This window comes from Oryx dammah, unplaced genomic scaffold (assembly GCF_014754425.2).
Source record: "Oryx dammah isolate SB20612 unplaced genomic scaffold, SCBI_Odam_1.1 HiC_scaffold_29, whole genome shotgun sequence".
Classification (NCBI taxonomy): domain Eukaryota; kingdom Metazoa; phylum Chordata; class Mammalia; order Artiodactyla; family Bovidae; genus Oryx; species Oryx dammah.
This window is the reverse complement of record NW_024070213.1, coordinates 73,317,184-73,332,140: the sequence shown is the minus strand read 5'-3', so window position 1 is coordinate 73,332,140 and position 14,957 is coordinate 73,317,184. Positions and strand designations below refer to the sequence as shown.

Genomic DNA, 14,957 nt, shown 5'->3' with positions numbered 1-14,957 from the left:
GCTTAGTCACTCAGTCATGTCCAACTCTGTGACCCCATGGACTGAGGCCCACTAGGCTCCTCTGTCCATGAGGATTCTCCAGGCAAGAATACTGGAGTGGGTTGCCATGCCGTCCTCCAGGGAATCTTCCTAACCCAGGGATTGAACCCAGGTCTTCCACATTTCAGACAGATTCGTTACCATCCAGGCCAACAGGGAAGCCAAAGAATACTGGAGTGGGTGGCCTATCCCTTCTCCAGGGGATTGTCCTGACTCAGGAATTGAACCAGGGTCTCCTGCATTGCAGGTGGATTCTTTACCAGCTGAGCTCCCAGGGAAGCCCTTATTGTACTATATCAAAAATAAATATATTTACTATATATTACTATATATATTAATATTATAGTAATATATATTTACTACATATTATTATATATAGTAAATATATTAATACTATATACAGAATAAGAAATAGCAAGCATGACACAAAACAAGGAGAAAAGAGTATTCAAAAATGAAAAGGAGTTGTTGGAAATTAAAACTATGATAACAGAAATGGAAAAAAAAACTCAGAGCAAGGTTAGACTAATGAAATTCTCGCTGCCTCTGAAGACATAGAGCAGTGGGGATTGTGAGGTACAAACTAGCATGTATAAAATAAACTGAGACTTCCTTGGCCATCCAGTGGCTAGGACTCATCACTTCTACTGCAGGGTGCATGTGTTTGATCCCTGCTTTGGGAACAAAGATCTCACAAGCCATGCAGCACAGTCCAAAATAAATAAGTTACAAGGATATATTGTACCATACAGGGAATATACCCAATATTTTATAATAACTAAATGAAATATAACCTATAAAATTGTGAATCACTATGTCATACACTGCAAACTTAGTAATATTGTACATGAACCATACCTCAATAAAGAAAAAAGAGACCTAGAGTTTGGGAATTGAACTAATGATAGATACAAATAAAGGTAAGCCAATATAACAAATATGCAGTTACTGGCTCTAAGGAAAATAAAATCTTGCATAAGAGAAGAAAGTAATTGTATTTGCTGCTGCTACTGCTAAGTTGCTTCAGTCGTGTCTGACTCTGTGTGACCCCATGGACGGCAGCCCACCAGGCTCCCCCATCCCTGGGATTCTCCCTGCAAGAATACTAGAGTGGGTTGCCATTTCCTTCTCCAATGCATGAAAGTGAAAAGTGAAAGTGAAGTCGCTCAGTCGTGTCTGACTCTTAGCGACCCCATGGACTGCAGCCCACCAGGCTCCTCCATCCATGGGATTTTCCAGGCAAGAGTACTGGAGTGGGGTGCCACTGCTATGTAAATACTGAGTATTGATCTTAAAAAGTATATGTAATTATATTGGAAGGATGGGTTTTAGGGAAAGGTGCCATGTGTGATGAGATACAGGAGGAAATAGAACTTAATCCTTAACTTCCACCGTAGGAACCAACATCAGGAACAATACAAGTCTGACACTTTAAACCATGGGAGAAAATATAATTTTTTTTCTTTTTTCGGTCATATCTCATAGCTTCTGGGATCTCAGTTCCCAGACCAGGGATTGAATCCAGGCAATGGCACTGAAAGTACTGACCTAACAGGTAGGCCATCAGGGAACTTCCTAGGATTCGTTTTTAAATTTAATTAAATTTATTTATTGGCTGCGCTGGGTCTTTGAGCTGCACAGGGGCTTTCTCTGGTTGCAGCAAGTGGGGACTACACTCTAGTTGTGCTCAGGCTTCTCATTTCGGTGGCTTCTCTTGTTGGAGAGCATGGGCTCTAGGGCTTCAGTGCTTACTGCTCTGGTGTTCAGTAGTTTTGGTGCCTGTTGCCTAGAATTCTAACATTAAGCTAAAAAAGTAGAAAACAGCTGCATGTGAAGAGGGAAAAATGGGGAGTTACATAAAAATCTTGTAGAAGTATCTGACTGTAAACATTGAGAATTTATAACCTCTTAAAAATTTTAAATGATTTAAAATTAATTTGTATAATAACATGTATTTAAATGAAAAATATTTTATCTATGAATGATATTAGTCACTCATGACTATAACTGTTCGTAATTCCCTTTGTGCCTGCTAAGTTGCTTCAGTCATGTCTGACTCTGCGACACTATGGACTGTCAGGCTTCTCTATCCATGAGGTTCTCTGGGCAAGAATACTGGAGTGGGTTGCCATGTTCTCCTCCAGGGGATCTTCCCAGTACAGGGACTGAACCCGCATCTCTTACATCTCCTGCACTGACAGACAGTTTCTTAAGCAGTAGCGCCACCTGGGATGCCCCTTAGCAACTTAAAAAAATATATTTTTAAAGTAAATCTGCTAAATACAAATGGAAGAAATGTGCTCAGGGCTCAGTTATAATTAGTGCCACATGAAAGCCCAGCTTAATCTGGAATATCACTTTATGTTTCAAATACTATCCTGACGTGAAGGTAAGCAACATTAGAATTGAACTTCTTTTAAAAATGATGAAACTTTCATATTGATTTTTACTTTGTCCTCTGAATAAGGGTGAAAATTTGGTTTGGGAACTTGATTGTATTAAAATAACAGGTATAAGTAAGACATGACATTTATCAAAAACACAGCAAAATCTCCAACAAGAATTGCTTTCTCTCTGAGGCCAACTTTTGCTAATCTGCCGGGGTCCAGCCCCGGTGGATCCAGGGTGATTTGAAGGTGGGGACGGAGTCAGCGTCCTTCAGTTCAGTTCAGTTCAGTTCACTCGCTCAGTCATGTCCGACTCTTTGCGACCCCATGAATCGCAGCACGCCAGGCCTCCCTGTCCATCACCAACTCCCGGAGTTCACTCAGACTCACGTCCATCGAGTCCATGATGCCATCCAGCCATCTCATCCTGGGTCGTCCCCTTCTCCTCCTGCCCCCAATCTCTCCCAGCATCAGAGTCTTTTCCAATGAGTCAACTCATCACATGAGGTGTCCAAAGTACTGGAGCTTCAGCTTTAGCATCATTCCTTCCAAAGAAATCCCAGGGTTGATCTCCTTCAGAATGGACTGGTTGGATCTCCTTGCAGTCCAAGGGACTCACAAGAGTCTTCTCCAACACCACAGTTAAAAAGCATCAATTCTTTGGCGCTCAGCCTTCTTCACAGTCCAACTCTCACATCCATACATGACCACAGGAAAAACCATAGCCTTGACTAGACAGACCTTAGTCGGCAAAGTAATGTCTCTGCTTTTGAATATGCTATCTAGGTTGCTCATAACTTTTCTTCCAAGGAGTAAGCGTCTTTTAATTTCATGGCTGCAGTCACCATCTGCAGTGATTTTGGAGCCCAGAAAAATAAAGTCTGACACTGTTTCTACTGTTTCCCCATCTATTTCCAATGAAGTGATGGGACCAGATGCCATGATCTTCGTTTTCTGAATGTTGAGCTTTAAGCCAACTTTTTCACTCTCCTCTTTCACTTTCATCAAGAGGCTTTTTAGCTCCTCTTCACTTTCTACCATAAGGGTGGTGTCACCTGCATATCTGAGGTTATTAATATTTCTCCTGGCAATCTTGATGCCAGCTTGTGTTTCTTCCAGTCCAGCATTTCTCATGATGTACTCTGCATATAAGTTAAATAAGCAGGGTGACAATATACAGCCTTGACGTACTCCTTTTCCTACTTGGAACCAGTCTGTTGTTCCATGTCCAGTTCTAACTGTTGCTTCCTGACCTGCATACAGATTTCTCAAGAGGCAGGTCAGGTGGTCTGGTATTCACATCTCTTTCAGAATTTCCCACAGTTGATTGTGATCCACACAGTCAAAGGCTTTGGCATAGTCAATAAAGCAGAAATAGATGTTTTTCTGGAACTCTCTTGCTTTTTCCATGATCCAGCGAATGTTGGCAATTTGATCTCTGGTTCCTCTGCCTTTTCTAAAACCAGCTTGAACATCAGGGAGTTCACGGTTCACGTATTGCTGAAGCCTGGCTTGGAGAATTTTGAGCATTACTTTACTAGCATGTGAGATGAGTGCAATTGTGCGGTAGTTTGAGTATTATTTGGCATTGCCTTCGACGTCCTTGGAAAAAACTTATTTAATTACAGATAGAGAGGGATTAGAAAATTAGCAGAGAAAAAGAGGCTGAATAAGTTGGTTTACATGGAATACCAATAGGCCGCAGGCATCTTCCCGTTCTCCCGAAGGAGAGGAGGCACTGAGGCCACCCCCGGTCCGATCTTAGAAGCCCAGGCAAAATTAGTAGGCTTGGTGGGTACCCATGCACCAGATGGGAATCCAGCCACAAAAACAGAGAGCAAGAAAGAATGACATGGGGGAATCAGTCTTTCCGGAAACTGATCCGATTTCTTTATTTTGGGGTTTGCTTATATACCTTTTGTTACACATAGGGATGAATACAGAGTCACGCGGGGGTCAGCAGTCCTGACCTTTATCAAAATCAGGTGCTTTATGTAAAAAAAGATCTTAGGGGTTTTACATCATCTTCTGGCCATGAGGCCGGCTGACATTTTATGACCCTTTCTTTCTGATAACCAAAAACATATTTTTTCCAAGGGTGTTTTTTCTTAAACATGAAACAGTAAAGTAAATAGACTCTGGTTTTGGGGGTAGATGCTCAGGAACGGGGGTTTCCTGAGGCTTGATCATCCCTTTGCGTATGCCCAGCCTCCTTCCTCATGACCTTTGCCATGGGCAGGGTTCCTCACGCTGGCACTAATCTCTGATTGTTTCTTCAGTCAACCATTGTTATGGTTCAGTCCTGGTGCTTCTCAGATATATCCTATCTCTGCATCTGAGCTCTTACTCTTCAAGCCTCTCTCCCCTACCTTGACTCATTCTTTGTACGCCTCTGAATGTCCTGTTATGCATAAACCCACATTCTTTCCTGTTGATTCATATCAAAATGCTCCTGGAATCTTGAAACCCGAGGATGCACCTGAGTTGGGCCCCTCTGCTGTCCTCCAGGGGACTGGTCACATAGATTTGAGACCTGGCCCTTGAAGCCACAGAAGCTGCTATACTAGAAGTGAGATTGGAGAGTAAAAAACTCTCAGAATGCCCAGCATGGGGGAATATACTAAATCATCAGGGAGATTCATTCAAGCAGCTGGTTTTTATTGACCATATATCACGTTACAGGCACTGTTCTAGGTATTGGGAATGTGGGCATAAACAAGAGGAAAACCTTCCTGCCTTCCTTGCTGTAAAAACAGTGTCCCAGCATGGTATGTCAGAGATGAAATGCAGTAAAGATGTCCCGATGTGGAAGAAGGGGTGACTGCTTGAGGGGTATCAAAGCCTGAGTGGAGACCATCTATTCCATTGTGTGGCAGTGTTGGGAGATTGGTTACATACAGGCAAACTGATTAAATATGTGCATGTGCTCAGGATACATTTTAAGAATATTAAAGAAAATGGGTACCTGCTTTCTGACTGTATAACAAGGAAGTTATCAACATAAGAAAAGAAAAAAACCTACAATTAACCTTGTGGCATGGGATTGGAACTGGAGGTATTCTATGAACTCAATTTGAGTAGATAAACGTTAGGTAAATACATACATGCTCTAGCTCTGTCCTTTGATGGGACATGGGAACAGTGCTACTCTACTGCCCAGAATTGTTTTTTTAAATACTATTATCCACTATGAGGGCTAAGAGCTTTTGGAGAAATAGCTGATTCTAGGCTGAAGCAGAAAAAGAACAAGGTGAGCATTAGGACAGCTTGTGCCAAAAAACAAAAAAGTACCCAAAGAATGATGAGGTCATGTCAAGATGACGCACAAGCTAGCTTGCAGAGTCTCTCTGAAAAGAGAAAAACCCGGGACAATGAGAACATAAAAATAAATGATAGCAATGGATTATGACTCATTATAATTGGAATAAAGTAGGAAGCCAGGGGTCCATACTGATATAATAAGTACATGCAAAAATTGATATTTTGATGAGGAAGAAAATTTCTCAAAGAATCTTGTCCTCTCCCAAATACCTCACAGTGAAGGTGACTTACAGACATCACCTTAATCAAACAATCAATGTGAACATCATCTGAAACAGCATTTCAAAACTGCATGTCACCTGAAAGGATGCAATGAGAAGAGGACAATATCACATCTGTGGCATCCCTGCCAGAGATGCATAACCTAATCTACTCCAGAGAATATCAAAAAAACCTTAGGCTATTTTACATCATAGCTGGTTGAGGTCTTCAAATAGGTTGAAGTCGTAAAAGTCATGGAAACATGAAGAAGTTACCTAGATTGAAGGAAACTGAAAAACGTAACAACCAAATATAACGTGATTCTGAATTAGACCTTTTAATTAGAATTTGTGGGATACTTGATGAAATTGCATAGATCTGATGACTAGGTGTTCCTCATTTTGTCAGTGTTTACCTCCTGATATGGATGATGTTTTGAGGTTCTGCAGAAATTACACACTGAAGGATTTGGAGCCATGGGCACCATGTTGACAGTGTATTCTCAAACTGTTCAGAAAACATAAAAGGCTGTACTGTACTTACAAATTTGGGGACAGATTGACATTATTTCAGTCTCTTTAAAAAGTGGGAAAAACTCTATTCTTTTGAAAGTTATACTTCATATAAAAGAAGAAGTAAAACATGTCTATCAAATGGTTACAGGTTTGAGTCCTGGGACACTCGAACACTTAAAACTCAATCAGCAGAGAAACAGTCAGCCAAGAAGGGCTGAGAAGGAGCCATCAGTGAGACAATATAAAGGAGGAGAGCTGAGGAAGAAAAAGTTGTCAGAAGTAGCAAGTGGTTCACTCTGTCAAATGCTGCTGAGAGATCAAGTAGATTGAACAGAAATGAGGTGATCACTAGAACTGGCCCCAGTGCATCCTGGGAGGAGTCATGTTGGAGCCGTTTTCAGCTGAGTGAGGACAGCAGTCAGATTAAGAAGAGGTGAAAACACAAAGGGAGGTGAGAGCATGGAGTGGGTGAAATAGATATCTCATCCCGGAAGTGTTACTGGAAAAGAGCAGAGAATGATGTTGCAGTTGGAGGGTTATGTAGAGCTCACGGAGAGGTCTGTGTAACAAGCCAGGTTACCAGGGCAGTATGGTGATGGACTGCATGTGGAGACACTGCCACTGGCTGGAGCAGAGGCCCTTCATCCTAGCAATAAAGGGGAAGGAAAGGAAGGTGGGCCCAGGGAAAGATGTAAATTCTGTTATGATGGCCAGCAGAGGAAAATTTTGTATGAGTTGCTTCTGTTCTGTTTGTAATATGAGACCAGGTCATCTACTGAGAGCACGTGTCAAATACCAGTGGTTGGACTTGTTTACTGGGAGTTTGAAAAGACTGCAGAAGTAATTAGTGACAGTCATTTTGGAGAGTGGGGACACCAATACAGAAGGATTGAAGAGAAGTGACTAAGATGATTAGGCTGACTTGAGGGCCCATTTGAGATTTATGTTTATGATAGTAAAGTGAGGGGAATTCTTTGGTGGTTCCATGGTTAGGACTCCATGCTTTCACTGTTTAGAGTAAGAACTCAAGCCCTCTTGGGAGTTGGAGAAGACTCTTGAGAGTCCCTCGGACTGCAAAGAGATCCAACCAGTCCATCCTAAAGGAGATCAGTCCTGGGTGTTCATTGGAAGGACTGATGCTAAAGCTGAAACTCCAATACTTTGGCCACCTCATATAAAAAGTTGACTCATTGGAAAAGACTCTGATGCTGGGAGGGGTTGGGGGCAGGAGGAGAAGGGGACGACAGAGGATGAGATGGCTGGATGGCATCACCGACTTGATGGACATGAGTCTGAGTAAACTCCAGGAGTTGGTGATGGCCAGGGAAGCCTGGCGTGCTGCGATTCATGGGGTCGCAGAGTCGGACACGACTGAGCAACTGAACTGAACTGAAGTGGGAAACTAAGGTCCCAGAAGCTGTGAGGCACAGCCAAAACAGATTAAAAATTTAAAACATTGAGAATCAGCATGCTTATGGATTTCTCTAGCAGTATCCACCTGTTTCAGTAGGAAATACTAAGTGTCAGATCATTATTTCCCAAATATACACATATGTATTTCTTCAGAGACATTAAATGGCTCCAAACAAAGGAAGACAAGGTATGAATTGCAAAGCTTTTAATGAAAATGTTTGTTTTTCTTTTACAACATGCATAAATTCACATAGGTTTGATAGCAGTTAATTCAATGCTTACAAACTTATCTGCCTCTGAATTTAGTCATAATGGATGAATTTAAGCTAAAACAACTAAGGAAAATCAACAGCTCATCTAATCCTTCTTTATATTCCTTCAGGATCAGCAAGATGCATAAATGAGTTCTTTGCAAAGGCTAAAATAGGTTGATGTATAAATTGTAAGCTTATTTTTAAAATTCTGTGTACATGCAACATTTCTATGAAAACATTTAAACCAAATGTCACACTTGTGAAAACACAATTCTTGATTCAGGCTGTTTCCATTTTTAGCCATTTGACGTTCTGCTCTTTTTGACTGAATAGATGAGAGTTCACATGCCTACACAGGTGGGACTTTGCCTAAGATCAATTTGCTTAGAGATATTCTTTTGTTATATTTTTGTTGAATATTAGCGAGTACTTATATCATTCAAGATTAAGTCTGGGTTATCTCTCTGAAGAACTAAATGTACTAGAGATACATTTGATAATGAAGATTTTAGACAAATATTCACCAGCATTCGTTCTGTTAGCAAGCTGGAAAATGTTGTAGGCCTAATATCAAACAATAAACACGTGAGGTAAACATCAAGCCTCTTAGAAGAAAGACCACATGCTCCTGCTTCTGTAAAAACATTATTTGTTTGAAAGAATGATAGTATAACCTTTTACTCAACGATTACTTCCTTAATATGAAAAAGAGACAAAATGAGCTGAAGACAAACACTCCACAGTTACACTCCGCAACCCTTAACATAACTCCTGAGATCTCGGTTTTGACACTTGTTTCTCCATGCCACCCTATAGAAAAAGATGAAACAAATGATGATAAGATTGAAACATATCTTCATTGCGTTATACACACTTCAAATCCTTTGCGAGAACAAAATAGTTAATCAGTACATGAAATACAAGCTACAGACAGATCCAAATGTTGCTATTTATTAACTGGAGATATGTATGCCAGGGACGTCACATCTCCACAAGCCTACACTATAGCACAGAATGCTGAACACAAATGTTGAGTCTTGTGAAGTCCCCAACAGAACTGCAAAGTGCATTCCACATTTACTTAAATCCAAAAATAGTTTCAAGATATTGTGTAGAGAATTTCAAAACCTCTAGAAATTCCCTAAAATAAACTGAGTAGTAAAAGAGCAAAAGATTCTGAATCAAGTAAAGTAGATTGTTTCTATGTAATACGCTGTTTAGCATAAATCTAAAGCTGCAATTTTCAATTCTCAGTAGCATACTGTAGTCTTTGGAATATTCTCTCACTTCTCTCACATCAGCAGGATAAATCAGCTGTCCTCTTTAATGCTTAACACATACCGTGCTCTTAACAGAAACTAAAGACTAATCAGATTAGTCTTATCCTAAAGACTAATCTACACCTGTTGTAGGTCCCTTATACTTCAAACACAAACATACAAACAACCTCATAGGAAAGTGGTCAGATTTGTGGTTACCTGGTGTGGGGCTTGGAGGTGGGTTGAGGGGGTAAGGAACTGGACAAAGGCAGTAGAAGGTACTATAGACTTGTAATAACAGTAGGGATGCAATGTACCACAGGCCTATGCTGGTGGCTCAGTGGTAAAGAATCTGCCTGCAATGCAGGAGATGCAGGTTCGACCCCTGGGTGGGGAAGACCCGCTGGAGGAGTAAATGACAACCCGCTCCAGTATTCTTGCCTGGGAAATCCCATGAGGAGAGGAGCCTGGAAGGCTACAGTCCATGGAGTCATTAAAGAGTTGGATCCAACTTAGCAACTAAACAACAGTACAATATACAACATGATAAATATAATTAACATTGCTATATGTTATACAAAGGATGCTGAGATTAAATTTTAAGACTTTCATTCCACATAAAATATTTTTTCTTCTCTTTCTCTGATTTTGTATCTATATGAGATAAAGGATGCTTACTAAACTTATTGTGATAATCATTTCATGATGACTATAAATCAAATCATTATGCTGTACACCCTAAACTTTTACCATGCTCTGTGTCAATTACATCTCAATAAAACTGGAAGGGGGGAAGAAACATACCATGCTTTAATGCCTTGTGGATCCCTGACAACCCTCTTTGCACATGCTACAGCTTGAGTGATGTCATCTTTCAGCAAATCTGAAAAAGAAGTGGTGAGAAATGAAAACAATCTTCATAGAAATTTCATTTTAAGTTTAGGTTCAGTCAGCTTTATTCTCTTAGACTGAGGAAAGAACAACTAATATTGTTTTTTAAGAGTCCTTATACCTGTGTGAATTTTTGAGGAAAACTCTTTCTTCATTCCATTCCATTTGGTATGAAATAAAGCATTCTGTTTCTCATTTACCAAAATCAGTGGATGTTCAGGAACTATTAACTATTGTGATACAAGGGACTCTTTTACTAGGCAGTGTAAAAACAAAACAAACAAGCAGAAACAGTAGAGCAGTTTTTTACTCAGCAATTCTCCTAATGGAAATTTATCCTAAAGAAATCATGGTATGTACCCAAACATGTGTATGCAATATGTTTGATAGCAGTTAATATAAAAGGAGAAAATGGAAACAGCCTAAGTGCTTAACAGTGAGAGATAGACTGAGGGACTCCCTGGTGGGTCCAGTGGTTAAGAGTGTACTTTCCAGTGCAGGGGATGCTGGTTCAATCTCTGGTGGGGGAAGGAAGATGCCAAATGCTGCAGGGCAACTAAGCCTGCACATTCCAACTAGAGAGAAGCCTGCATGGCACAATGAAGATCCTGCCTGTGGCAACTAAGACTTCGCATGGCCAAAAATAAACAAACAAATGTTAAAAAAGAAGTGGATTGATAAATTATAGAACATCTACACAGTATAACTCTATTCATCTTAAAAAATAATAAAGTTGGTATTTGTCAACAAAAATAATTTTGTATTATAATAAAGAGCAAATTGTATAGCAGTAAATTTAGTAACAATTTCTTTTATGTTGAAATACATTGCTTTTATGTTCTCATGTGAATAAAAATGTGCATCAGTTCAGTTCAGTTCAGTCGCTCAGTTGTGTCCGACTCTTTGCGACCCCAAAAATGTGCATAATATAGCCTTAATTCATTCACATGACTGATGTAGATTCTGAAAGATGTGGATACTAAAAGTTACCAGTGGTCATGCACTTCTCAGTATTAAAAATTTCTATTCAATGACCACAGGTTATTCTATAATGTAAAAAATATTTTAAAAATATTATTTTTTTATTTTTAAAGTATTATTTAAGAATATTTTTTAAAATAAATTAACTGGATACAAAATAATATTCTAAAGACTATTTATTAGGATTTTGAATATTTAAAAATATAACTCAGTTTTGCAATATTTTTTCAATATTTTATGTACTAAAGATTCATTTGTTATCTACTTTAAAAGGAACTCAATAGATTATTTATTTCATCCCAATTAAATCTGTAAATTAGCTTGTTAGAATGATTATGCTTATAAAGGCACTGTATTTTTTGGAGATGCAAACCAAAGAATTTAGAAATGAAATGTCATAATGTTTCTAAATCAGTTTAAAATCACTCAGCAAAAAAATGCCCATATACATAAAAGAAGTAAATATGACAAAATGTAAATAACTGTAAAAGTACATGATGGGCATATTGATGTTTATTATGCTAATGTTTCTAATTTTCCATATATTAAAACATTTCATAATAAAAAAGCAAAGTTATATTTTAAAAAGACCACACATATTCCTCTTCTTTGGTTAACCACTAATCCTTTCATTTTCCAATAAAGAAATGCAGATTAAAAAAAATGAAAAACCCCTATAACCAAATTACCCCTAAACCTTTACAAACAAGGAAAGTAGGAGGAATGGCATTGTTCTCTACAAAACATTAACATGTCCAGTTATGATGAAGTGATAGGTCACTCCAGATACTCTTGTATGTTAGCAAACAGCAACCTTTTATGATACCAGCTCTTTAATTTCTTACTTGAGGAATTATGAGGAGCAAAATAAGGAGTTTTAGGAAGTTAATATGGAGTTTTTCAAGGTTCCTGATGAGCCCTTCAAGACCTTTTTATTTCTATTGACTCTTGACCTAAAGTATCTTTCCAGTTTTCCCGTAAGATGTTTACAGAAAAACCTGAACGAACTTTTTGGATAACCCAACAGGTATAACCAGAGGGGTTCTGTGCCATCACTCCACATTATCTTGTCTTACCGCTGCAGGGTATATGACAGGCGTTAACTGCTCTTGGGGTTTTGCCATCATTGCACCACCAGCGGCTATTGATTTGAAATATCCCATAATCAGTGCTTTTGTCTCCACGATTGTAGTTTGTAGCACGTGTGTTGTAATTGCTTTCCCATCTGGCCAAACACACCCCTGAAAAAAAATTAGTAATAAACAGCAACACGACATAACTTATACTTCACAGCATAATTAGTTCTTTTTAATTCTGCTTTACTAACAACTTGTTTTATAAGTATAAAGATGTATCTTACTTGTAAAATATTTTAACACTTTTGTGTTAAAGGGCCCTTGCTGGCAACGGAATGAAACACCAACACTGCAGAGTGGTTTGAATCTTTATATTTTAACACTTGCTTCTTACAGCTGCTTTATTTTATATCCCTTGCACAACAACCTACAGGGCAAGTTGCCCAGCACTATGATTCAGAGACTATACAGTGCGCAGGTGCAGGGCGAGATAACCTTTACCTTGACTTATTTACTGCAGCTAAGACTTTGTTTTGGGGAACTTCCTTATCAACTTAGAATCTGTTTTGTCCCTGGGTCTGTTCCTTTTGAGGAATCAGAGAAACATCCTTGTGTGCAAGAAATGTTCTTTTCCCACGGGAACAAACAGAGGATTCTTAGCTGAACATCTCGTTTGCAAGAATGTTCAGCCCTGGTTGAGAGTCTCGTTTGCAAGCACTTCTCAACCTTCCTTATACCTTGTTCCCTACAGGCCGTTAAGAGAATTCTTTTGTTAGCAAAAATTTGTTAATACTAATGAAACAAGTAACATATTTTTTAAAATATTAAAATAGATGTTTCCTCTATTGCTATTACCCTTCCCCTGCTCCCATTGCTCATGTGAGATTCAGCCTATAATAGAAAAGTCAACAGAGTTGAGTGGATTCAGTCATTAGCGGCATATGTGTGAAGTAAGTCGCTTCAGTCATGTCCAACTCTATGCAACGCCATGGACTGTAGTCTGCCAGGCTCTTCTGTCCATGGTATTTTCCCACACAAAGATACTGGAGTGGGTGGCCATGCCCTCCTCCAGGGGATCTTCTCAACCCAGGTCTTAAATCCATGTCTCTTATGTCTCCTGCATCAGCAGTTGGATTCTTTACCACTGAGCCACCTGGGAAGCCCAATTAGTAGTATGCTGCTGCTGCTGCTTCTGCTAAGTCGCTTCAGTCGTGTCCGACTCTGTGCGACCCCATAGACGGCAGCCCACCAGGCTCCCCTGTCCCTGGGATTCTCCAGGCAAGAACACTGGAGTGGGTTGCCATTTCCTTCTCCAGTGCATGAAAGTGAAAAGTGAAAGTGAAGTCACTCAGTCATGTCTGACTCCTAGCAACCCTATGGACTGCAGCCCACCAGGCTCCTCCATCCATGGGATTTTCCAGGCAAGAGTACTGGAGTGGGGTGCCATTGTCTTCTCCGAATTAGTAGTATATGCATACCCTAATGGGAAAATACTTTTATCTGGAAAAATAAGGAGTTTTTGAGAGGGAAAAAAAAATTTCTTATGATACCTAAGGTTGAATTTGGATATCAAATTAGAGTCCTGAAAAGAGTCATAGAATAGGAAAGACTATGTTATCCATCCATCCATCTAGCCAGTTACTCATTCATTCAAAAACAGTTATGGAGGGGAAATGTCTGAATTCAGTCTGAAAAATACAGTGATGACATTGACAAATATGGACTAAAATACACAGTCACTTTTCCTTAGGACACATCTTGAATTTTGCGCAAGAGAATGAAAAATAATCAACTGGAGTCAGAATAATAAAATGTGTTTCGGGCTGCATTTCAGGGATCCTTATATAGATATTGATTGAGGGGAAATAGGTTCCTTCTGTCCCTGTTTTAAGAGTTCAATGAAATCTATAAAAACTTTGCCCAGTGTCATGGTAGGGGGACTAAAAATGAGAAAATACTGCCTTACTCAGGCTTGCAGAACTCAAGTTCCAAACTGTAAATGGCTAGAGTTAAACACCAAGGGCTTGACAGACATATCCCAGGTGCTGAAATATATTTTATAGTCAGCCTCCATATGCCAGCTGGCAAATTCAGTGGCTCTAGAGGAGAGCAGTGGGACTTGGCATGCTTCTAACTGTATAGAATTTAACCCTCCCATGCTTCAATCCTTTACGTAGTACATCTGAGTCTAAAGGAACCATTGATGTTTTAACCATTGTAAATGTACAAACCCGTCAAGAAATAAGAAAAGTCCATTCACACAATATCCCTTATTATTCATCCTCTATTAGTATCTGTTCCACACCTGGCTCACTATTTGGAAGGAGGAAGGATAGTTAACTTACAGTTTGCCAGGCTGACTCCCCGATAGCCATCCAATCCAAGTCTTTTCAGAGTTCTGGCAAGCTCACACCTCTGAAATTTCTTGCCCTGGACAGCAACAGAAAGGAGGAGAAGCCCCAGAATAAGGAGAGCCTTCATGTTGACTGACAAGCCAGAAGTCCAGGGTGACCAGGGTGAGCTGGACTTGGTATTTAACATCTTCTCACTTCCCTCTTCTCTGACCAGTTTTGGGGCTCCACCCTTGGTGACATGTGTAAAGCAGGGCCTGTGTTTTGGT

General features: G+C 39.6%; 1 protein-coding gene and 1 long non-coding RNA gene across 2 annotated transcripts in view; one reads left to right on the top strand and one right to left on the bottom strand.

Annotated features, from left to right (window-relative positions):
• Positions 1–8,374, top strand: part of LOC120857733 — a 10,389-nt gene extending 2,015 nt beyond the window's left edge. The window contains exons 2-3 of the long non-coding RNA XR_005719723.1: positions 1,525–1,594; positions 6,612–8,374. This is a non-coding gene — a long non-coding RNA (uncharacterized LOC120857733). The remainder of the gene's footprint in view (positions 1–1,524; positions 1,595–6,611) is intronic.
• Positions 8,067–14,957, bottom strand: LOC120857723 (lysozyme C, milk isozyme). Its single transcript, XM_040233429.1, has 4 exons — positions 14,683–14,957; positions 12,338–12,502; positions 10,194–10,272; positions 8,067–8,940 (listed from the first exon to the last, which is right to left on the bottom strand). Exons 1-4 carry the CDS (start codon positions 14,876–14,878, stop codon positions 8,874–8,876), a joined length of 507 nt encoding a protein of 168 aa, XP_040089363.1. The 5' UTR covers positions 14,879–14,957; the 3' UTR covers positions 8,067–8,873.